The sequence below is a fragment of the Phragmites australis genome, chromosome 16 (assembly GCF_958298935.1).
Source record: "Phragmites australis chromosome 16, lpPhrAust1.1, whole genome shotgun sequence".
Classification (NCBI taxonomy): Eukaryota; Viridiplantae; Streptophyta; class Magnoliopsida; order Poales; family Poaceae; genus Phragmites; species Phragmites australis.
In genome coordinates, this window is record NC_084936.1 from 18297279 (window position 1) to 18323032 (window position 25754).

The following is a 25754-nucleotide window of genomic DNA, read 5'->3' on the forward strand; positions in this document are numbered from 1 at the left end:
TGCAACGCTGGCTGCGGAAGAAGATGAGTAATTAGGCACTTAGTTTCGTTTGATTTTTCTTGTTGCGCCCTTGGTTGTGAGTAATCGCTTAAGGTCTTGTCTTGCTCGGTAATCCTTGGTGAGCAAGAGTGTCGGTTGTGTTTGCGCCCGTTGCACATGTATCTGATTCTTTCTTATTAATATATGAGTCGGTATTTTCAGATCTTAATTTTTTTTTGGAGTTTCCAAGTTTTGTTCTACTGTAAACTAATACAGTTTATGCATTGGCTAAACAAGTATACTAACTCTACTCTATGTTCAAAAACCTTAGAATTAGAAATATAAGTTATTTTCATGTCGATCTTCTACTTAAGTTATCACTGTCAACTGAGCTCGAGCAAGTCAGTACCCAGGCTCAAGCTTGGCACAAATTTGAGCCGAGCTTGAATAAGCTTGGTTGGCCGTTGAGCTCCGAGGTAGTGTGGAGCTCAACGTCGAGCTCGCCCAATAGAAGCTTGTCAACACACAACTTAAAAAAAGCAAACAGTATCTCAGAACCAAGTTCCTAAAACAAACACAAACATTTTTTTTTCTTGTTCCTAAAGCAAGTAAGCATACCCTAGATTTCGCATTTAAGTTTCTAATGCATACATGCTACTGAATAACACGCACAACAAGAAATGTTTTATCCTCAATAGCATCAAAGGAAAAAAAAAAAGGCATTGGAAACACGAGATGGGAAACAAGGAAAAACATGTGCTGGAGTTAGTAGAGTTAAAATAGTTAGATTTGGGCCTTTGTCTCATTTCTTGGGCCTGCGGGTTCAGTTAGGTTGGGCAAGGAAATTAGGACACACGCACGGCCCACATAAACAAACCAGTTTACCCTTTCGTGAGGTTGGATGTCAGCTTTAAGCTGCAGTCGCTATTCCGATCGCCTATGACGAAGAAGACAGGAAACTCTTTGCAAGTTTCACGATGTAATATTTCTCAGAAGTCTATAATCTTAATGTTATATCAATAAAATGATAACTCAGTTCCTCTAAAAAAATAAACAAACCAGTTTACTCGAGCTATTTGAGCTCGAGCTGAGCTCACCAAGGCTGAGCTTTGGCTCAAGGTCGAGCTCGAGCAGAGCCTACAACGAGCCGAAATTCAGTAGTTTCCTCAAGCTTTTTTTTCTGGGTGGGGCCGTTTGGTCGACTACAGCCGAAGAACGGAGAAGAAAGAAACAGCCGAGTCCAGAGCTAGAAGAAGCCGCCGAGCAGAGGAAGGGGAGGGAAGCAACGGCGAAATGACGATCCGGTTCGTGCTGTTCGTGAACAAGCAGGGCCAGACACGTCTGGCGCAGTACTACGAGCACCTCTCCCTCGACGAGCGCCGCGCCCTCGAGGGCGAGATCGTCCGCAAGTGCCTCGCCCGCACCGACCAGCAGGTTCGCAAGCCTCATCCTCCTCACCCCGATCTCCTCCACCCGTCCGCTGATTCGATCCCCAACCTGCTCGGTTCTTGCTTGCCTTTGCGGATCCAAGAATCGTAGCTATCCCCCTCGCAAATCTTGGGCCCAGATCGAGAGGAGGGCGTGTTCTTGGATCTGGATCCGTAGAAGTTCTTTTGCCCTTCCGATTTCTGAGACTTGTGCTGGGTTGTGCTGTTGCAGTGTTCGTTCGTGGAGCACCGGAACTACAAGGTCGTGTACAGGCGCTACGCCTCCCTCTTCTTCCTCGTCGGCGTCGACAACGATGAGGTGTGATTCGGACCTCTCCCCCGTCTCCCGTCTTTGTGAATTTACATCACTACCACGCCAATTAGGCTGTCTTTGGAAGCCTTTGGAATATCACTTTTGTGGTGGAGGTTTTAGCTCTTGCCAACTATTTTTGTTCAGCCATTGGTAAGTAGCGGAGGAAGGGTTTCAATAGGGACAGACATTGTGCAATTTGTAGACCAAAGGGTACAAAGACCTTAAAGCAGTGATCTTTCTTACGTGTACTGTGGTATAAGTACTATTGAACAATCATCCATCCTTGGCACTGCTATGTGCAAGTCTGAATTTGGCGACTGTACAGTTATTACTCCATGGCGACTGTACAGTTATTACTCCATATCGAAGAGAACCGATTACCAATCCAGATTAGTTTCTCACTGATCGAGTGATACTTGCTATTGTAAACGAAATTGAATAATCTTGGTATTAGGTTTGATGCCATGGATTTATCTCTTGTTCATTCATTGAAGGAAATTGGCACACAGCAGGATTTCATATGGGATGGATATGCCAGTGGGAATGACCTTTCATGGGATTTTCATAGTATTGCTAGTACTATTAGATTGTTCTTTGATGGCACTTTTTGTAGGGATGTACTTTTATATTTGTTGACCGAAGGGTAGACATATCTTAAAAGATGATCTTTGTTTGAGCTCACCCCAACTTGCTTGGGACAAAAGGCTTTGTTGGCCCTTTCAAAGTACTGTTGCTCTATGAGAAATCCACAGCTCTGCATATGTATCTATATCCTGTGTGTGCTGCATTGTCTGGTTCTCACTTCTCTAGTCCCTGGCTTAGAATGAGTATAGTTGTAATTGCCAATATTCCATTTTGTGCATTAGAGTTTTATTCCTTCTAGTATTATCATTCATAACAATTTGTTTGTCTTATCAAGAAAATATTTCTAACTAGTTTATATTGCAGCTTATCATTTGCAAATGGATGCTAGATGATACGTCAATTTTGTTGTACTTAGATTGCATTCTAGTTATTCGCCCATTCCTTGTTCTTCTTTTTAAAAAAAAGGGAGAATACATTGTAGAAACTAAGTGTCTTTGCATTTTGAAGAAGAAAGGCTCAATTTGAGCCAAAGAGGAGTATTAAACACCTCTTTCATTCTTTCCTTGAATTATGCAAATGGGTGCTAGATAGTTTGTCAATTTTGTTTCAATTAGATTGCATTCAAATTTTTCTTCAATTCTTTTTCTTATCAAAAAAGGAGAATTAATAGAGGAACTAGGTATCTTTGCATTTTGAAGAAGAAAGGCTCATTATGAGCCAAAGAGGACTATTCTTTTTCCCTGATTGAACTATGGAAATTCTTGAGGCATTAGCTCCCACTGGTACATCTGACGTATCTATTTCATCCTGTTTGGCAGAATGAGTTAGCTGTCCTCGAATTCATACATCTATTTGTGGAAACTATGGACCGCCACTTTGGCAATGTGGTAAGCTTGCATAATCCCAAGCATTATGTCTCTCAGAATTGTTAAAATACTCGCATAACTAGGGCTAATGCTACTATTCTTTTTTCTTTCCTTTTCCCTGCCAGTGTGAGCTTGACATCATGTTCCATCTGGAGAAGGTGCACTTCATGCTGGAAGAGATGGTGATGAATGGTTGCATTGTGGAGACAAGTAAACAGAACATCTTGGCACCGATCCAGCTTATGGAGAAAAGTTCTTAAAAATTGTTACCTCCAAATGTCTGGTTCACCATCCTCTGCTTCTTAACACCACCGCCTCTCCCCTGCAATAGATTTTTCCGTCTGTATCTGAGTGCCAACAATTTGCTCTAAGCATAGATTATTGAATTGACCTTATTGGAAGCCATCAGATCATTTATGATGCTGAAGATAAGGTGGCATTTCTTCCTTTTATGTTACCACAACTTGTCCAAAATGGATGTTGTTCTAGTCACCTAGAATGCGTATATTTTTAATGACTCTTGCAGACATATAATTTAAAGTAATGCTGAAAGGTGTATATTGAATATTAGTTCCCTAAACTACAAGCAAAACAGAACGGACTAGACGGAACTAGACGGAGTATTTTTGCTGTGACAACTGTTTCGACATGCGTTACCTTTACACCTTAGGGTTGTTTTGTCTTAGCCGAATACCCTGACCTCCATGGAATGGAACATTCACCTCCATGTGGATAGATGATTTTCTTATATATTTTTTCCAAAATTTTCAAAATTACATGTCTGTTTTAAAAATAATGAAGTCTACCCTATGATCGTCCGTTGAACGGGTGACATCTTGTGAGTATCGGTTAGCAGCGTACTTAATAATCGGGGAGATGAAGGTCTCATTCGTTCAGCTGGCGAGAACAAGGTCCATCCAAAAGGTCTCGCCTGCTGAGGGGGCAAGGTCTTTTGAGTATTTAGGCCGGCCCAGCCGGTCCTACCGACGTCAGCACTTCATTTGATACTCATTTAGCCAAGAGAGGAGAGGAGAGGGAGGAGAACGGAGGGAGAAAAGAGGTAAAAATTTTCTATTTTTTTAACAAACTCGGTAGAATAACAACTAGTACTAGGTTTTGACATAGGTAGATGTTAGATCTAGGTTTTATTTTACATACATGGTAGTATAGCCACTAGAAGTAGGATAAAATATAGATCTAGGTTTAGAATTAGGGTTAGATATAGTTCAACAATTAGATCATATTTATACATATATTTTAGCAATTAGAAATAGTATTTAGACATATTTTAGGTATTAGATGTAGGATATAGACATAGTGTAGTCATAATTGATATGATAGATGTAGGATTTAGATGTGTTTGATGTAGCAAATCGAGAATATATTGTTGCAGTATAGATTACATGTTGTGCTACGCTTGTAATGAATTTTGCATTGTAGATGTAGTTTAGCATGATTCTTTCTGTTATGTCGCAATAATGTCATAGTTTTTGTCGATGGTTGCCAAGTATAACAGATATGTGAAAATTTAGGATTTTTTTTATAGGGATAGTGAAATCTTATATGGCCCGGAAGGGGTAGTACTGTCCGTATTTAAGTCAAGAGAAAAGGGTATATCCAGATCAATGCACAAAAGTATCGGACACTTGTATGCCTAGTTGATGCGGGGTTTCAAAATTGACCCCGAGGTTCAAGAGATGACTATTAGCATCGTTGGCAACCGTTACAGAGAATGTGTGTACTGGGGGGGTGTTCCTGCTATGAGAAGATGAATTGTGGAAGAGGTACCTGCATGATGTTGTGCACAGAGGTTGGCCTCCTATGTTGATTGTGCAATGGAAGAATAAGAAGGCAGTTGGGGAGATACAGGGTGGAGCGTACGCAAAAGAGGAGGGTGATGAGGAAGAGTATGATGAAGATGTCAATCTGGATGGTGCACATTCATCGGATTATCCGACTGAACTGACCGGTGAGGCAGACGAGGGGGAACAAATCCCTTCTCTAATTGAACAGATGGAGCGGGATGATATTCAGGCTGATGAAACTCCTGAGTATGACAGCTCGGATGATGAGGATGATGTTCCCATTCTCACGGATTGGAACAATCCAAACTTCAACAACCTTGTGGTGAATGAGAGGAATCAAGTAGTCTGGGAGTATATGCAGAATGAGGTGACCCAAGGTACTAGGTATCTTACCAGTCAAGCCATGAAGGATGTTGTGACTCAATGAGCGACCTCGCTTCGACGTCAGTTTTATGTTGTCAAGTCAAGCAAGAAGGAATATGATATGTAGTGCGTGAATGAGGGCTGCGCGTGACGGGTGCACGGCTTTAAGAGGAAGTGGGTTGACTATTGGGAGGTGTCGATTGTGGTGGAACACACTTGCATGATGGACGAACTTGAGCGCAGCCACATGAATATCACCTCAGGCTTTGTTGCCAATGTGATGTACGCTCAGATTGTGGACAGCCTGAACTACGAACCAGGGTCCATAATCAGGTAAATTTGAGGAGGAGTATAAGTACACTATCAGCTACAACAAGGCATGGAGGGCGAAGAGGAATGCAATTGAGATGAGGTTCAGGACCTATGAAGCGTCGTATGAGAATCTACCACATTTGCTGCAGACTATTGCTCGATGGAACTTGGGGACATATTAAGACATTGATAAGTACCCATTGATCTCCAAACCTAGCAAGTACATCCTGAAGCGATGTTTCTTCGCAATAGGGGCATGTATCGAAGCTTTCAAGCATTGTCAGCCTATCATGTGCATCGACGACACTTTCCTTACCGACAAGTACATAGGACAGATCCTGACTGCTATTGGGGTTGACGGGAATAATCAAGTTCTACCGTTGGCCTTTGCATTTGTGGAGAGTGAGAACAACAATAGTTGGTATTGGTTTCTGTACCGTGTGAGGATGATAATTGTTGGTTCTCGGCCAAACATGTGCATTATAAATGACCGGTATGCTGGGATACTTAAGGCAATCCTGAATCTGCAAAATGGAACGAACGATGGCTTGATTGGACCTGTGTGGCCAGACCTGCAGAATAGGTGGTGGATGAAGCATTTGGGTGCAAACTTCTTCTGCAATTCAAAAATAAAAACCTCATGAACATGTTCAAGAGGCTGTGCGGTCAGAACCAGCAGCAGAAGTTTGATGCTCTTTGGAAGATACTGGATGAGCTGACGAAGAAGCAAACTTAGGAGTGTGCAAGGAGGCCCGTGATGGGAGCGGGGGACGTACCTCTTGAGTCCTTGCCAAATGACAATGAAGTTGGCATCACGTGGAGGAGCGGGTCATGTACCAGGTCATTTAGCGAGTGGATTGAGAATGAACCCAAGGAGAAGTGGGCTCTTCTTTACGACACAAACGGGGCTAGGTACGGTATTATGACTACAAATTTATCAGAGGTTTACAACTGGGTGATGAAAGGTGTGAGGGGGTTGCCGCTGGTGGGGATTGTAGAGTTCATACTTCAAGGGACATGCAAGTATTTCAGGGACCGCTATGCAGTAGCGCACACGGTGCTGAATAATACTAGTATGATTTATGGGACAATGATGACTAAGTACATGGAAGACAAGACGGAGAAGGCAAAGATACACTGGGTGAAGACAATGGGAACTGCATAGCAGAGATGCGAAATTCTATGCAAGGACAAAGCAAGGAGAAGGGGCACGCATGAGAGAGTTATCCACGAGTGCACCATCTTCGATGACACGTGCGTTTGCACCTGCTACAAGCCGATGCTATTGCATAATCCATACTCCCATGTGATTGCTGTGTGTACTGTGACAGGGCTGAGGACTCGGAGGTTCGTCTGCGACTACTTCAAGAAGAAAGCTCTGTTTGACACATGGAACCATGAGGTCTATGGTTTCGGGATTTATGGTTCTTTCATGAAGGAACCTGGGCCCGATGCTTTGTTCATACCAGATCCTGACAAGATGAAGCATAACAAGGGGCGGCGCAAGACTATGAGGCTCTGTAATAACATGGATGAAGCAGAAAACTAGACGTCGCATGAAATGGTGCATCAAGTGCAACAACAGGACATACTTACAAGAAATGCACCGTTGGTGTCCCAAATGTGAACCCCGCGGAAGCAGGTCCGTCTGGGTCTGTTGGAGATGGGAGACATCCTCGTAGTCGTCAATCGTTGGCTTCGTCGGTTCATTGAGATTGATTAATGTTGTAATTTCGTGTGTGATGGATATTCATGTGCACACCATTGTACTTCACTGTGTTAGTGCCAAGACGGTCACAATGTTCGAGGTTGTAACATGTTATGATTTGTTCATATATTTATGTACCATCTGAATAATGTATTATATCATGTTATATGCTAGACGCTTACTCGTTCAGTTCCACAAATAAAGACCAGTTGACACTTTTTTACTCTTTGTTTTTTTGCACATAAAAATGTAAATAACTTGTGAACATGTAGGTATGGCAGAGCCGGAGCTGCTCGACCCCCAGATCGACGTCAGACACCGTTCATACCGTATCACTGTGCAGGGTGAGGAACTTCCGGTACTTCGACCTCGTGTGCCGGATGAGCTAATGAGGATTGACGAGCGCTAGATCCTGAGATTTGTTAATTTTGAATTTACGGTTCAATACGGATTTAGACACGATATTGGTCGCTAACTGTAGTATGCTTGCAGGTTGCGTGCTGCTGGCATACTTCCATTGTGTTGGTTTGTGGAGGTGGGCGCGTTGGCGGGAGCCTCAGAGGCGGTGACACGGTTCAGCTACGATAGGGCCCTCCTCACGGCCCTTGTCGACAGGTGACATCCCGTGTGGCGAGATGGCATCCACTCTCGAGGATGTCTCGCTCCTGATGGGCCTGCCTTGTGCGGGTGCCGTTGTTGGGGCTAGGGATGTGGGCGTGGGCTGGCAGGATGAGATGCTAGGCCACTTCTCTGTCGTTCAACGGATGGACGGCGTAGCCCCGTTCAAGCCTTTTCCAGCGAACGAGAAGTACGACCCGACGAAGGCCTTTCTCATTCAGTTTGTAATATGTATGTCTTTTAATGATTTCTCATCTCCTTTACGTCATTAATGGACGCAAATATTCGTACTTCTTCCTTGTTTGATAGGCGGACACCATCCACCCACTGGCAGGCACCGAGGACGTCTTCTGACACCTAGAGGCGTATCTCTTGTGGTTATTCGGGTGGGTCATGTTCACCGAGACCCACAACAACACAGTCTTGAGGAGCATGATCCCCTACGCCAGAGAGGTTGCGGAGGTCCCGTAGTATGCTGGGCATCAGCTATGCTGGCTGCGACGTACCACAACCTGTGCGATGGGTGCACGAAGATCGACGACAACGCGATCTTGACCGGGTGTCCTCTGCTGCTTTTGATGTGGTCGTACGAGCATATCGCCATCGGCAGACCCGTTATGGACCTTAACGCGTACCAGTTTGGTGCAGACGACGTCGACGGCCCGACTAGGGGTCCTTGTGGTGCAGACTTAGGGTAAGTGCAATGCTATTTGTGTACGTTTATGTTGATTGCTTTATTGTATTGTAACTTAGTTAGGTTGCACAACTGAGTTGGCCCAGCATGCAGATACACCGTGCGTACCCGAACTTCGTTCGCTAGTTCGATGAGCTGATGGTGGACTGTATGTGCCGGTGGCCCTAACGCAGGCCGAGGTATTTTGATGCACTTCATTTAGACTTTTGGTGCTTTGCCTATGTGAACGGGAGTACTGGCTCATGACTCGTGCCCTTGTCTTCGACATTTGCGTTGAGTACTCACCGCATCGCGTGATGCAGTAGTTTGGGAAGTTCTAGCCGTGGTTGCTACCGTTGACTAGGTCGTTGCCTATCAACATACACATGTGCGTAACATTGTAATTAGATTTTCATACGACCAACGTGTACACCTTGTATTCACGGATTTATGTTTCTGTAGGTTGACGCGGAGGGAGGCTCATTCCACTAGTGCGTTTGCATCGCGTGTGCAGAGGTGGGTTGAAGAATGGGGCGCAACTGTCGAGCACATTGTGGATGAGGAGCGGCCATACTCGGAGGAGGCGTACGTGGAGTACTTCTCGTGGTTCGTGCGTCAGACGTGGGTCCGAGTGATGTACACATCAGTCGAGTTTCCAAGGCACGTGGCGGACGTGCGCGACACGTTCCCTATGCACAAGGACCAGGCTCGTTCGTTTGAGGTACGAATAACCCTACGCGATTCATCATTTACCTCAATTGTTAGCTTAAAAATTGTGAAGTGAGATGAAGTTTATCTTTGCAGAGGGACATACTACGCCAGATTGATTCCAAAGCACGTGCGTCGAGACTGCGGCTTGATAGTGGGGGTGAGGTCCCCAGGGCCGAGATGAGCGCATCGTTTGGTCGGATTATCTAGAACGTGGTGAAGGCCTTAAGATCGTTGAGCTGCAGTTCATCCTTGAACATTACAACTGGACCATGAGCGTCGGTACAAATGCCAGCACGACCGTGTGCCACATTTATCGTGCCGCCGCACCAACCGGTAGTTCCACCATTCGCCGATGAGCCGTCGAGGATGTCTTCGACACCGTCTTCCTCTTTGACCCCTACGACAGCGAGGCAGTCTTTCACTACTGCTTGTCACCCCCACTATAGTGGCACGTTGCCTCGGCTTTCATTCTCCGGCGTCAGTGACCCCTGCTACAGTTCCGCTGGCCACTTCCACGCCTTCAGTGGTGCGACACACTCTTCCTCTCGCGTCCCTGGCGCAGGTAGGACACTCGCTTCATGCATACCATATTGTTACGTATGTCACGGTTTACCGGTGGTAACTTGATTTCTTTGTTGTCCCATGTGCAGAGTTCGACGATCTCCGGGAAATAGAGGCACATGGTAGCTACATGGAGCTGCTTAGCAGGGACGTTAGTCAGGTCCCTAGGTACGACTTCATTGTCGGACAGAACGACGAGCTCGGTGCATCGTAGCTACTTGGTGCGCCACTCCCGGGGACTCAGCCCTCCCAGGACGACTATGCCACTCCACTGCCTGCTGGCCGACCTGAGCGGCCGGTCATTCCACCAGACCGCCTGACGTACTCAGGTCACCACTTGCGAGTGATGAGGCGCAGGGTCCCCAGGACAGATGCGACCAGGGGCGTCGTCCTTAAGAGGGGATGTAACATGTAGGATTCTATGTCTTTTTTAGTTTCAGGGTGTTATATAGTAGTACTCCGTGTTACTGTTTTACGTGTACTCCATTCTAGTATTTATATTATGTGCCTATCATATCATGTTAGATGTTAATATGGGATCTTCATTATCAGTCATGTTTTTATTAATTGTGTTCTCGATCGATACCAAGGAAGACCATCGTGCGATCATATCCCCTTTTAAATCGTTCACTTGCAACTTTCAAAATAAAAAGCCTTCGCATAAAAAACCCTACTACTATAACACTTGCAAATACAATAAAACATTACATGATGGGGTACACTTTATTCAATTATGAACAACACGGTACAAGGAAATATAATAAAATGCCGAGGTAACACGTCACCATAAAGCGTTAGTGGTGGTGGTGGTGGGGGAGCAAGCTCTTGGTTACTCCTGGGTACTTATTGGGATTCACACATTTAGAGAATGGTAACATAGTACAGGTCAAATACGAAATCAAATCCTCGGTCGACCGCTAGAACACATCCTTATTACTCCCAATTGTTCCTCTGACCTACCACACGAGGTGGGATAGAGCGCCTTCTGATGTTGTTGCATCTCTCTTGGCGCAATTGTTCCTATAGTTCCTCGATAACGACGTGCAGGTGACGGATGTATTCTTGAATGTGTGATTCTATCAGCGGGTCAATCCAGTAGTGGAACCCACAATCGTCTGTTTGGAAAAAGTGATAGATGAGATAAGTAAATAGTTTTGAGAAAATAGGAAAAAGTAGGTACTGTTTGTTCATACTCTGAAATGTTGACAACTAAAGAAGCGACGACCTGTGTCACCTAAATGCTCATAAACCTGGACTACAACATTATCTCCATGTCAACATGGTGGCCAAAACGATCAAGGAGGAGCATGTAGTTTCCATAGAAATATCTGCCATGGACGTCTAAATGGGGGTGTGGAGGTGGTGGATCGATGGGGCCATCGAGAGGATGAGGAAACGCCATTGTCTCGATTTAATTCAAGGTCAGATGATGTGTGAGTTGAGAATCGATTGAGTTTTGTTTATATACAACAAGTCCCGATGGTGTATGGACCAAGTGTAGGTATGTAATTTGGAGATAGTGCATGCATTGGATGCCTTCCTGTAGCGACTCTATGAAACAAAAAAAATGCAACATCTATAAACTTCTATGAAACAAAAAAAGATGTAGCAAAGTGCAACATGATTATAATACACATCGTCTTCTCTCTTGTAGTTTTGTAGCCTCAAGTCATACACACACACACACACATGGACTTCTTGTGAAATTCTTAATATAGATTCATTTGTTCCAAACAGGGCCAAAAGATAGTATTACTTTCCACCACTTAGATGGTATGTATGCATTGAATAAGCCCTAATTCAATTAATATTTCAGGGGAGCTCTTCTAATGCTTGTGTGATGAGTCTAAAAAAACCTTTTGTGATACATGTGCTAGACATAAGGTCTTCGTTCCATGACTGCATATATATATACTTACGTCATTTTAGGACATAGATGGAACAATATTGCCACAACTACTTGTTAATGTTAAAGTCTTCTTATTAAAGAAGCATATCAACACAATACTTTTTTAAATATGTTCTTTGCGCTATCTCTTTTGTGTATAATCACAAATAGTTGTACTAATAAATTGTTCCTTCATAGGGGTTCTGAAGTAAATTGATAGCTCTTGCTCATTCCAAAATTCAACACCAAGGAAGAACCACCTAAATTCAAATCTAGAGCAATATAGCAACTAAATCTAACTAAGAATCAAATGTATATGATCTCTATACATTTAATAATGACAAAGTTGAAAACTTTTCCTAAATTAGATCTCAATTGCATCTCTAAATCCATAACCATAGAACAAGCACTAACCATCAACCTTAGAGCAATCTACCAAGTAAATCTATCTAAAAAAGAAATATAGATCATCTTATTAACCTTAGAGCACTTGACTCTTCCAAATCTTGAATCCTCCAACCGTAGAGATGGCAAAAATGGCGATCGACGCTATTCTGGTGGGCTTGCGGCGGCTCTGATCGCGCTTGGGAGAGAAGGTGGGCTTTATACTGGAGTGCCCCATCAGTGTCGGTTGGTATATAGAACCATTACTAATAGACACTATCAGTACCGGTTCATACTTGGAACCAGTAGTGATGTATCAGTGCTGATTCTTAACTCCTCAGTGGTTGTTCACGCACGGGAGTTTAACAACCGGCACTGATACATCAACAATATCGGTTACTGTTGAACCGGCACTGATGGGGCGCTACATATGAGGTGTTCTGTAGTAGTGTGTGTGTTTGGTTCTTTGTACAAGGTTTCGTAGAGCTGCATAGTATAAGCAGGTTGAGGGGAAGAAGGTTGAGTGGAGTTATATTTATTAAAAATTGTGTTTGGTTAGTTGTGTTTGTCTGAACAAGTTGAGCTAATTTTCTGTTTAGTTTATTAAATTTGAGGCCGTATGAGCAGGTGCAAGAATTGAGATTGTGATTAGTTACTCGTATGAAGATAATTTTATGTCACTGACAAGTGAGCCCACCTGCATGAGCGGATACAAAGCCTACATCCGCCAGGTCAGGATGAGACTGTATATTTCACTCGCTAGACTAGGCTGCAATAGTGAACGTAGGCAACGAAACTAGCTTATTTTCAGGATTCCATGTATCTACTGGGGCAAGATGGGAGAGATGCGAGAACCAAACACAACCATTATATCTTTGTTGTCTTATTTCCCGGTGCTGCTCATTCCCAAGTAGTGAAGTGCTGCATGCAGCCACGGAAATATTGACATCACTCCTGAGAATTGAGATATAATTGATGATATGTAACATCCCAAACCTAAATAAAAATTAATTTTATAAAGAAAATAAAATTTGCATGTTAAATAAAACCTAAGTGCATATATGGGTACATGTATATATACCCATATATTGGTTGGTTGAAATGTTTGAATATATAAATATTGCTTGGCTGAGTCTATATATGCCTTTTTATAGAATATATATATATATATATATATATATATATATATATATGTATATGCAATATACATGTCGTATAAGCATACATGTATATATATACAAGAAATAGAAAAGAAAAGGAAAGGAAAAAGATTAAACTCAGCTGGTCCGACTTCATTCAAAACCGGCCCAATTCACTTGCCTTTCTCCCCTTCCCTCTCGGCCTGTTGGCCTGCCGGCCTTCTTTCCTCCCCTCTCTCTTTCTCTCATGGGCCGATGCCGTCCATCCCGCTCACGCGTGCGCCAGCCTGTGCCAATCTAGCCTCCTTCCCCTTCTCCCTTCCTCCTCTCACTCTCCCTCTCTGTTCACGTCTGGCACACCACCGACAACAGAGGAAGACACAATGGGATTTGTCGTAACCGAGCCGGAGAACACCCATCCATCACCAAAACAAGGTCACCTAGACCTCTAGAAGCTAGAGTCCAAGCCATTGCCGACTGAGCCCAAAGGGAAAAAGGAGATCACCTCAAAATTGAGTCCGCCAGCCACATGGGAATCAACCAAATTCATGAGATGGGAAAAGAGAGAGACTATGTGGTTTAAGGGAAAGATTCTAGGAGCTTCACGCCATGTTTCACCCAATCTATCCATAGCTGAGCCAGATCAACGAAAGAGATCTAGTTCGGATCCTCTCCACCGCCGCAAATCAAGTCTGTCTCGATTAAGCCTCCCTACGCCCTCCCAAGTATAAATATGCACCTAGACGTACTCCTCAGAGCATCCAGCACCTTTCGCCTAGCTTCTCAACATGAATTTGTCATCGGAGCCTCATCATCGACGAGCTCTGAAACCTAGGTCCACCACTCACCGTCGCCAGCATCGCCGAGACATCGCTGACATCAACATGTAGCCCATACAACTTCGTTGTGAGCTCGTGGTCCTGTTCTACCACTCGTCAGTGTAAAAGGAGCACAACGACAAGGTTTCGGTTGAACTCCGATGCATAGTCACCATAGAGATCGTTTTCGCCACCGTCCAGCCTGTCAGAGTCGAGTAAGGTGAGCTATCCGTCGTCTGATCTGCTATGACTAGTCGAGATTAGATAGCCACTACCCCTTCGGCCGATTAAGTTTGAGCCATCCCATGATAGATCGACGGTGTAGATTTAATGAATCTAACAATGCCGTTAGTCGGCCGACTAACACCTTTGATGCCACATCAGCATGCCCAGTCAGCAAGCCACATCAGCCATTTTGCCGACATGTTGTGCCGTGTCACTCGATCCGACTAACACCTTTGATGCCACATCAGCATGCCCAGTCAGCAAGCCACATCAGCCATTTTGCCGACATGTTGTGCCGTGTCACTCGATTATACTGAGTTAGCATACACAATCTTGACACGATATAAATAGGGCTAGATCATGATTGGCAGTAACAATCAATGGGCTGGTAATTGATACACATGTTATAGCTGTATTAAGCAAGAAAAAGTACACTTGTAAACCAACATCCAAACACTTAATGTCAAGGTTAATCTCAACGTGATATCTACTTAGCGTGTTACTCAACTTGGACAACTCAAAACTGGCCCACCTTACAACACCACATTTAATATTTTTGTTTGTAATGACCCTGAGGTCATTACAGGGTAAACTCCAGGTGCAATAATGACGAGTGAAGGGAATGAGCATTGTGAGATCATGTATGATGAAAATTGATTTTATTGTGAAGCAAAAGCGCAATGATGATGTGCATATGTTGCTAATATGTTGCTTGATATGCTCATGATAGCGTAATGATTTTTATGATTTTGATATGTACAATACACTCGTGTGAGTTGTGTTATGCAAATTGACGTGAGTCAAGTTTGTGACAACTTGTGCTCATAATTTTTTATTGGTTTTGTTCGTGTACATGTGTGTCCTGAGGGCGGATGTGATCGGTGACAGGGACTAAGACTAGATCCAAGGAGAAACTGAGGTCAAGGTGGCAGGAGGTCACACGTGACGTTTGGATTAGGGAGTGGTGCGCGTGAAGACGGTTTGCACTACGAGACGTCTACGGGAGTTGTACGGTCTATGGTGCGGAGTGTCATCTGATGTATGAGCGCGAACGAATTATTCCATTGAGCATGCATGCATGTGTGCTATAGAATCTCTCATACTTAAAAAAGCGATAAATCATGAATTGTCTGCTTTTTCCTGGCCACTTCATCCATCGTCCGCTGCACACTCCCTCTCCCCCGCGCCGACACATGGGCGCGCCGACACATGGGCGCACCGCCTTGTTGCCATCCAGTGACACGTGAGCCATCCATTTCTAGTCTATCATTGCATCCAACTCCACTGCTCCCCTCCCCTATCCTCCCCTCCCTCGCGCGACGGGGTGCTAAACCCTAGGCCTCGCAGGCGCCAGAGAATGTGAGCTCTGATCTGTGGTTTTCTTGCTCTACCTCCGTGTCTCCCTCCCTCATTCACGTGCTCCTCCGGTCCTCCCCAACCATTGAGGCCGAGGGCGAACGCGAGATCTAGATCCAACGCCGCTGGCCATGAACCCAACACAGCCCACACAGGCATCTTTCCATGAGTGCACCAACGTGTTTCGCATCACCGTCGAGAGCACGCGTCATCATGCCACCCTGTCCCCATTCGCCACACCGGCCAGCAGCAGCGGTGGCGGCCCCTCGATGCGTTGCTCGAGGCCTCATCAACGCGCTTAGAGTTCAAACGTCGTGCCTCCAAGATCAGGCTCAGGATCCACCATACCTCCCAAAAGCTCACCAACCTCGCCAAATGTATTGCCCTGCCTTCCCTTCCATCGATTTTTGATTCGTCCTTGCCTGCATTGTTGTCGATTAGTTGAGTTGGTAGTCTGCGTGAGCGCTATTAGCGGTGAGATCTCGAGATGTGCGTGGTGTACGGAATGATTGGTTAGTGATTTACTTTGCAGTTGCAGATGATTTTTACGATTGTTTGCTTGTGGTTGCTGTTGGAATACTGCTATGCTTTTACTCGCAGTGCTTGCATGATGTTTGGCGATGTCTGCTATATGTTGGTTGATCCTTCAGTCGTCATGTGATTAGTCTATTCATTTGCATTGTTTTGGCAGGTGTGCTGCACTTGTTATTGACGTTGTCAAGGACGCCATTAGCATCATGTGATGCAGATCTACGCCACTAGCATTACTCAATCAAGTAATTGCTTATAGCATAGTAGTATGCTTCTTTAGCATTACTCAATCAATTATTTTTCATGCTGGTGGGACGAGCTCAATGCATTGTTCCACCAGCATGTAGTTAATCTGGGTGACTTGAGTTTGGCCTTTCAAGGTGTAGTTTTGCCTTTGAATTTTCTTGATTGTTAGAGTCAGATAATGTTGTGCAGTTGCAGTGCAAAAGTCTTGTTCAGGCTGAGTGGGTAGAAAGGGCGGGTTCTAGTGTAGCTTCTCAGATTTGTTATACTTCAAACAAGGGTTACAGAATTCTTGGATGACAGCTTGGTAGGTTGTTCTAATGTTCCCAATTTGCTGCCATTTTTTTTTATCAGAATGCTTTGCTCAATGGTCCTGTTTGGCCTCAAAGAGACAAATTTTATAGGTATGTAACATCTATTTAGTTAATGTTGAACGGTAATTAGTACAATTAGAACAAATAAGGTACGAGTGTCATGGTAGCTCTCTTGAAATTTAATGCAGGTATCACGGACTATTTTGACTATATATGTGATATTCTTGATAATGCCTCAACTGATATGGAATGCAGGTATCATTGTGTTAAATTTTTTATTGGTACTTTTTAAAACCAATGTTTTGCTATCTTGGTCCTTCGATTCACTGTGATCATAACTCTACCAACTGGAGTGGAAGTGCTTTGAGATGAATCTCTTGATTTTTTTTTATGCAACTTTGTTTCTCACCAGAACCTCCTTATCTGAATAAGCTTTATCTGCTCAACAGTGAGGTGATGCAAATGTAGTGTCGGCTACTAGGATGGTTCTACAGGAACGTGATGAAGCAGCAGAAAAATATAAGGAGGATAATTGATTATGGCAAGATCTCAAACTAAAAAAGGTCTTTATGTCTCTTGAAATTTTTATATGTCTTCTGTTCTTTATGCGCTAAAAACTATATTAATCTCTTGGTTACTTGAATTCGATTAGTAGGGAGCAATAGCTATATTTAATTTCCTCTATTCCTTCAGTTTCATGCATGAACCTTGTTATCTATGTTCAACTTATGGACAAAGAAAAATTGTATTAGTTTTGTGTAGCCTTGTACTCTTTCTTGGTTTCTTTATGAAGGTGCATTCTGTACTTAATATTGCAATTCTGTAGTGTTGATCCTTATTCAAGTAATTTGGTTTCTTTAAGGATTTTGTAATAAACCTTCATTATTGGCCATCTCCTGCCATGGTCACGACCCTTCGCCCGCACTCCTCTGCTTGTCTGACATCTCCTCCTGTCCTTTCCTTTCCAAGCCTCACGAATCCCAAAGATGGCCGCCACCACCATAGCCATGTCGGTCGATGAGAAGCTCGAGACTCTTCATACCACGGTCGCCAAGCTCGACGAGATCAGGCAAGTCCCCTACTCCACTCTCCACCAAATCTCGTCGGACGATTGTTTGGGTGTTTCGCCCTTATTTTTGTGCAACGAGAATGAGAAGGCCAGGTTCATCAGCCTCGAGTCGCGCTACCTTAGGTAGATCTCATATATTCCCTTTGAATGCTTCGTGCCCTGTCGATTTGTCACTTGTGCGGGGGTTTTGATGGTTGTGGTGGCGTTTTTGCAGTGGGGAGGCGGAGCAGATCAAGTGCAGCAAGTTCCGGACCCTCGAGCCGCCTCCCAAAGGTATGATCATCCACTCTGCTCCGATGTATGTAGCTTGGTTCATTACGTTTGTGTGAGGCAAGTGTTGGACTACGAAGGTAGACTAGAGAGACCGTATTGCTGTTTAATTAGCTTGTACATGTATGGATCTTGTATTCGTTACTTAGATTCATGCGCTTAGCAACACAACAAACTAGATGCTGATCTATTTTTGGAACTTAATCCCATATATTCAGATCTATTTTTTGTTTTAGCTATTGCAGTTCTATATTGTTTTATCCATTATTTTCTGTCTGTTTCAGGTTATTCATTGTTGTGCAGATGGAATATGAGATCATGGACAAGGAAGACAGTGGAATTGATGCTTCTTTCTGCACAGGCAAAGGCAACTTTTGATCCTTTCATTTTCATTTCCCGGACAATAGCCTTGATTATGAAGATTGATGGTTTGCTGGACAATAGCCTGAACAATAGCTTGATTATGAAATCCTGAGTTGTAATATTTGATAGCTTTGATTATGAAGATTGATGGTTTGCTGGACAATAGCCTGAACAATAGCTTGATTATGAAATCCTGAGTTGTAATATTTGATAGTTTTGATTATGAAGATTGATGATTTGCTGGAACCTTATGTGGCACTAAATTTGGTTCTAAACTGGAACAATAGCTTTGATTAAGTTGCAATTTTATTTTATTTTTTGTATTTTTTTGTCCTAGTACAGACGGTTCTAAACTAGAATCGTATGTACTAATTATTTGTACAGACTGTTCTTGTTTTAGAATCGTCTATACTAATCATTTGTACAGATGGTTCAAAATCCGTCTGTATAAATCTGATTTGTACAGACTCTTTTTCACAGACGGTTCAAAAAAGTGTCCCGTACGGGGGTTGCAAACCTTCTGTACAAATGAATTCTCTAATAGTGGCTTTACTCATGCATTTGTCAAATACATAGGATTGCTCATTACAAGAGCATTGAAGATAGATGCTTTTTTCGATGTACTACTGGTCTTTGTAAAGTGGGAGAAATAGAGTCGAATAACACTGGTGAAAATGTTCCCAACTAATGTCAGACGATCATACTTGTCCTAACATATTTAATAACCAAACTGGCTAAGAAGTTTTGATTGCATTGATCGGTCAACTTGTTGGGCTTCGAATTTGAATGTTATTTTGTATGTGCTTCATTCAATTAATTATATTATCTCGTGAAATTTTTTTCTCCTATTATAACTCACGGGCATGTAGCTAGTAGAAAGAAAAAGCAAAAGGAGTATTGTGCTACGATGGCTCCGTTCACGGGTGTGGAGCATACGAGCACGGCCTGGAGGTCTTCTGATGTGGCCGATCCGGTCGGGTGTGCGCTCTATTCGGCCCAGGTGACCGAGAGGTGCTACAGTGGCTCAATCAGGTGGGCGTTAGCCCAGACATAGTTGGGAGCTCGGCAGCCCAAGGCAAGATGGGCCGGCGATGGGGCATGCGTGGTGGCTCTGCCATGGGCTGCCATAGCGGGAAGCGCGTAGGAGCAAGCAAGCCAAACTGCAACGCGTGGCCCACTCGCGGCAAGTCACAGCCCAGTTGAAGGCCAGGTTATCCTAGGACGCTAAAGCCAACCTAACTGGTGTGTCCCTAGAAGAGTCCTCGACTTTTTTCCCCTTTGCTACAGTAGAGAGAAGGAGACTCATCGTTCGCGTTTTCGCTGGCCATCTCCGCTGGTCCCCCTCGCCTCCGATAGTTTTGGCATCCATGCCGGTGTATAGGTAGTTAGTAGTTCTACTAATACTATCTACAAGTTGTATTGTGTCGTCTCTTTGGAGACGGAGTTGCTCCCCTGATGGTGATGTTGCGACAGCCACCTGGGCTTTTGTCCCTCCAAGGCAGGTCTAGTGAAGGAGACGATGGCAGCGACAGCGTCCTCGAGTTCACCAGTATGGCAGCTTCGAGATTAGTATACCTCCTCCTTTTTGCGAAAGGGAAGGAGTTCAGTTCATCCCCTTCTGTGGATTTTCATGTGGATGGGTGGAGTTGGATCGTGTCTCATCGTCCATGGGCTTTCCTCCCTTGAGTGCGAGATCCTCTCCCCCTTTTCTTCGTGCTCCTATTTCTGGGTCTCCAAGTTGCGGCCCCCATCTAAGTCATTCTGGATTTGACCTTCCTCTCACTCCGGCGAGGTGTTGGCCACGTTCGTTCATTGGTTCATATGTGCCTTGTTTGTCCAAGGTGCTGACTCTTGCGGCATCAAAAAGTTTATGTGCCCTCGACGGACAGGGAGAAGGACAACCGGAGAAGAAGAACAGGACATGTGTGCTTTTGCTTGTATTTTTGTTTCTTTCAGGGTCTACGCCATCCTCCGGCGGCTTTTGGCACTGGAGACAATGGAGCCATCGTCTTCTTCTCCGATGGAAACAGTTCCAGGAATTCCCAAGGGTGTGTCTGCAATTTTCTTTTTGTTCAAATGTGTTTCTGTAAAAGGAGTTGTAAAAGAATTTAATGGAGCACTCTAGACCCTTCGGGGTTGTTTCCCTCAAAAAAAAGAAGGCTAAAGCCAAGGCAGTTCGGTGACCGTGTTAGGTCGAGAGACTTGTTACTGTACCGACAAAACTCAGGAGTTTGTCGGTTTGGGAACAATGCGAGATAGATAGGAATAGTAACCAAGAGCTAGAGTTTTTTTCTTTTAGGAAAAAAAGGAGAAACTCATCTAGGATTAGGGTTTCATCAAAAAAAAAATTGGAGATGCTTTGGAGATGCATCTTGTGAACTCATCCATGCAATTAAGAACAAATTTTGTAAGTTGATGAGTTGGTAATTTCGTTTCTTCAACCCATTTTTTCATTTTCGTTGTTTGAAGTTGATTTTTGGTGGATTTTAGTTTGATCCATACAAAATCATCCTAGAGCATCAAGGTAAAATTGTGAAAATTCTGGTTGGCTGAATTTTTGTAATTGTTGCATAATCATGAATTTAGTGTTTAATCTATTTTCATCACCATATGTTATTGTTTGATTACAAAATTCATAACTCTTGATCTTTACAGTTAAAAGTTGAAGGCAATCGGACTATCGGATCTTTCTATCCATAGCTTTTGTGATGTGATAGCAGTTTGTCCTGAACTGATTTTGATATTAAACTGAATATTTAATTATGGTGAATTAAAATTTAAATTTGGCTTTTACAATCATTCACCCCCTCTAATTTCATATTTTGCACGTAGTCGTTTCTACCATCATTAAGAAGGCACTATACTATAAGGTTGTGAGAAACTTTTTTATATCTTACTAATTGCTTTCCAAAAATAAATTAAAGTTGATAGTAGGCAAAAAAAGGTTGATCTAACAAACATAAGATCGACTTACATATTTTAGCAAACCAAAGATTATGATACGTAACTAGGCAAATTTTTTATCTTAATTATTGTATACTCGGTCCAGATGGTTTAATCCGTCAATGCAAGTTGTTATTACAGTGAGGTCTATATGGGACACAGATCCTCTAACGTACTGCACAGTTACTGCACGGTCGTTGACATGCGGGCCCGGGCCCCATGTGTTAGTGACTGTGCAGTACATCAGACGATCCCCGTCCGTCTATATGCAATACTTCATCTATTCAGAAATGATGTTGTGTAGTTTGCAATAATACGCACATAACCATAATTATGGAGCTAACGTCTATGTGGTTATTCCCATTATACTTGCTGATACATCTAATGTTACAGCCCATTTGCATGTTGTCAAGCGAAGAGGCCTCACAGTGTGTTTGTGCACTACTACAGAAACAGTCAAAGTAGACGAAGTGTCATACATGGTAACCTAGGACCCGTCACTCACTAAGTACACACAAACAGCTGTTAGGCAACAATTATTTGTCACATAGGCCGCCATCTGGCATGTCAATTCCTACATACGGGTTTCCTTGAAAGCTGTTTGTAACTATGATGTAGATAGTTTCTTTATGAAAATCGTATGTGTTTAGCTGATGAACACAAACAGTTTTCATAAATATCCGCCTATAGTTAAAGACCCGGTACTGTCCTAAATTTGACCACTCTATTCCCCCACTACATCTCCCCCTTTATACAAACCACTCATCTCCCCCTTATATAAAGCGATGAAGTTCATCCATCTTTTTTCTCCCTGGTTACCATCTAATCCCCTTACGTAATGGTGAGTTCAATGTCATATTTGGGCAATTTTACTTTGTTTAATACTCGATCTACTCAGTTTGTTGAGTGATTCATCCATTTCCCTAGAATTTCTTTGATGCTCCACACTTTTTTAGGGTTTGATTTTATGAGGGAGGATTGAGATCCGGATGACGAATCAAGGTTTGGGGCTGCACTGAGGTGAGTTCAAAATGCATTGAAGTTTTTTATGCATTTTGTTTGATGACGAAGGTTTGGGGCTGTACTGAGTTATGTTTGTGTGTCCCAGATCTGCAATAGTGTAAATGTGATGATTGGTAGTATAAAACTACTATATATGACTATTCTATATGAATACAGATCCCCTAGGGTTTTTTTTTTTTGCATTCTCGGAGTATACATTCGTCTCTAGCAAAGGAATCCTTAGATATATGGAAACTACCTGTAGGTACCCTGATATCCCATAAACAAGGAAGTTTATCTCTAAGGATAACAGAATCTTACTTAGAAAAGAGTTTGGAGGCTACACGGCAACCCTCATATATACAGAGCCAGGCAACCCTGCAAAGAACAAGTCAAGTCACAATAAGCTGAAACTACACACGAGGTGCCCCCAACTAGGTTTAGATCCCATCTAGACTAGCCAAGACCTTACTTGTAATATGTCTTTAAGATCAATACAAGAACAAAGGACATAAGGTTATCATCCTTCGGGAGGCCTAAACCTGTATAAATCTATGTTTTCTGGTGCATGATTCGACAACAGTGAGTATCCCCAACTCTAGGCTCGTATTCATAAGATCAACGATTTACTAAGCATCAGTAGCTAGCGCCATCAGTGAGGATCATGACTAATGATGCCGAATCTTTGCCACAAAATATGTCGCAGAATCCACCCAAGTCTACAACAAGAATCGGCTACTCGGATGAGGGGTTCCACGACAACTTCACCCTCTCAACCGACAAGGATCTGATGATTGATCTGGTGGATCTAGGAGATGACCTTCCTAGTGATGAGTCCAGCAATGTGGTAAGTCATTTTATAGACCAGTGTGCTAGAGATTGTTGAATTTATCTTGAATCGTTCAATGACCAAGACAATCGCGCAAGCGACTTTCACCACAAGGCAAGATCTTTCCCTGCGGTTTTTGACAACATGGATTATCTAAGAACCTATCTAGAGGCATCATCCGATGACAAATCCATGATGGATGTTGATTCCTCCAGTGGGGCATACCACCGAGAAGTCTTCGCTATCAGGGATGGAAGCACCACTCCATCTAATCCGTACGATAACCCACGAATCCACAAGATATCGTTGATCCGCAAGGGGAAACAATAATCAACCCCCACTAATGACAACATCTCAGACCATATCCAAAACCCTACTGGGAACCTGGAGCCTACCACTCTGCACCATTAGAAAGGTGTCTAGCATTTTAGATCTGGGGCTGCTCAAAGGCTCATAAGTCTACATGATGTGCTCTAATAGCCCCCTACTACAGATCTGTCTACTCTTGAGGGTAAGAGATGGCTCAACTTGATAGATGATCTCACCAAGAAAGCACGAGCTCAGGTCAAGTCCTCTCATCAAGTAGTGGCCACGAAAAGCTCTACTCAGGGCAAGTCTCAAGCCACTCCTTCTTGTGATGTGTTAGATCCAGAAAGACGCAATCCCCAAAATAAAATAGGCAGAGGAGACAACCGAGCTCATCGCCACCACAAGACCTCACCAGTCAGAAACCATCCTGTCATTGACATGCGTGAAGTCATCGATGATCGAAGACATTCAAGGACCCTTGAGGAATAGTCGACCTCTCCTCTATGACCGAACTAGAGATCACCTCAGTGCCACAATTGTTTGATTAGAAATCGTGGCCGGTCTCCTACTTGTATAGGCAGAGCTCTCGTTGTTGCTCAAATCTCTCATAGTTCCATTAATGGGTATCATGTCTTCTCTCAAAATCTCTAGAAAGGTACTAGCTGGCTTGGTTCTAACCCAGGTCAATCAAGAAGTACAATGGGACCACCAATCCCGTTGAGTTCCTCCAAATTTCACTACGGATATCCAACCAACTGGGGGGATGACAAGGTTATGGCAAATTACCTCCCTATAGCTCTTGAAGTGTCGGCTAGGACTTGGCTAACCAATCTACCACTAGGGACAATCTACTCGTTGGAGTAGCTCTATGACCTGTTCTGAGCAAACTTCCAAGGCACGTACGTTCATACTAGCAAGAAAAATGACATTTTCCATGTTATCTAGATAGAGAAGGAGACCCTGTGTGAATTCGTCCAATGCTTTGAAACACCCAAAAAACCATCCCGATGATAACCAATTCTTATGTCAGCCAAGCGTTCATCCGAGGGGTTAGGAGCTGCCGATGCGCTGATGATGTCTTCATGGAAGAGTCTACTATAGTCCAAGAGCTAATGGAGATTGTCAACAAGAAAACCAATGCCGAGGAGGCTCTCCTATTCATGAAAGAAAGGGATCAAGGCATCCAGCGCCCTCAACCCGTACTAGTTGAAAACTCGTCGAAGAACAAGCCCAAGAAGAAGAACTCGAATGGGGGCAAAGGTAAGAAAACTAAAGCTGGTAATATTTTGGCTAAGGGGAAGTTGACTCCGATCGCAACCCTGAGTGGGGACTCTAGTTCCAGTGACAACTTGGATAAGCTATCTTACCAGAAAAAGGACAGGACCGTCAACCATATGTTTAGCGGTTTGGCATCCTATGAATATAAAAGGTAGTACAAGATGGTGGCCAAAGAAATACCATCGATTATCCCCAAGAATCTCCACACCATCAAGTGGTGAAACGTTGAGATCTGCTTCGACCAAGATAATTTCCCGGAGAACTTCGTTAGTTCAAGGTGCTTCCTAATAGTGGTCAAGCCCATGATCAACAACTACAAGGTTACCCAAGTGCTAATAGACGGAGGAAGTTCCCATGATCAATGTGATGCAGATCTCTCGATCTGGCATCAAGCCAGTTACCCAAGCCTTCCACAGTATACCTAGGTCTTTGTCCATGCCTATTGGATAGATAACGCTTCTCGTCACTTTCAGGAAGCCCACAAGTTCCAAATAGAGAAAATTCTGTTCTACATAGTCAATTTTGAGATGACATTCAATGTCATCTTAGGGTGAGTAACCCAAGACAAATTCATGGCTGCCACACACTACGCTGACCAGTGTGTGAATATTCTAGAGCGCAAGTGAGTCATTACCATCCGGGGTTGAACCAAGACGGTCTACGCTGCAACAAGCAGAGCCTTGACATAGGGGTACAACACCAACCTGGCATGGAGACCTAGAACTCAAGGCTAAAAGTGGTCGTAAAGTCTCCATCGCTACTACAACCAGAACGTCCGGAAGTGAACCCTACAACCCAGGGATATGGTTCTATGACTTGTTCAAAACCAATGAAATAGCAATAAGCCATCCTTGAAGTGAGAGGGTCCTTAT

At 43.5% G+C, this 25754-nt stretch overlaps 1 protein-coding gene across 1 annotated transcript; it reads left to right on the forward strand.

Annotated features, from left to right (window-relative positions):
• Positions 1–1168: 1168 nt before the first annotated feature.
• LOC133896355 (AP-4 complex subunit sigma-like) lies at positions 1169–3684 on the forward strand. The gene is made up of 4 exons (XM_062336943.1): positions 1169–1413; positions 1639–1725; positions 3123–3191; positions 3296–3684. The coding sequence occupies exons 1-4, from the start codon at positions 1273–1275 to the stop codon at positions 3428–3430; spliced, it is 432 nt and encodes a 143-aa protein (XP_062192927.1). The 5' UTR covers positions 1169–1272; the 3' UTR covers positions 3431–3684.
• Positions 3685–25754: the final 22070 nt, after the last annotated feature.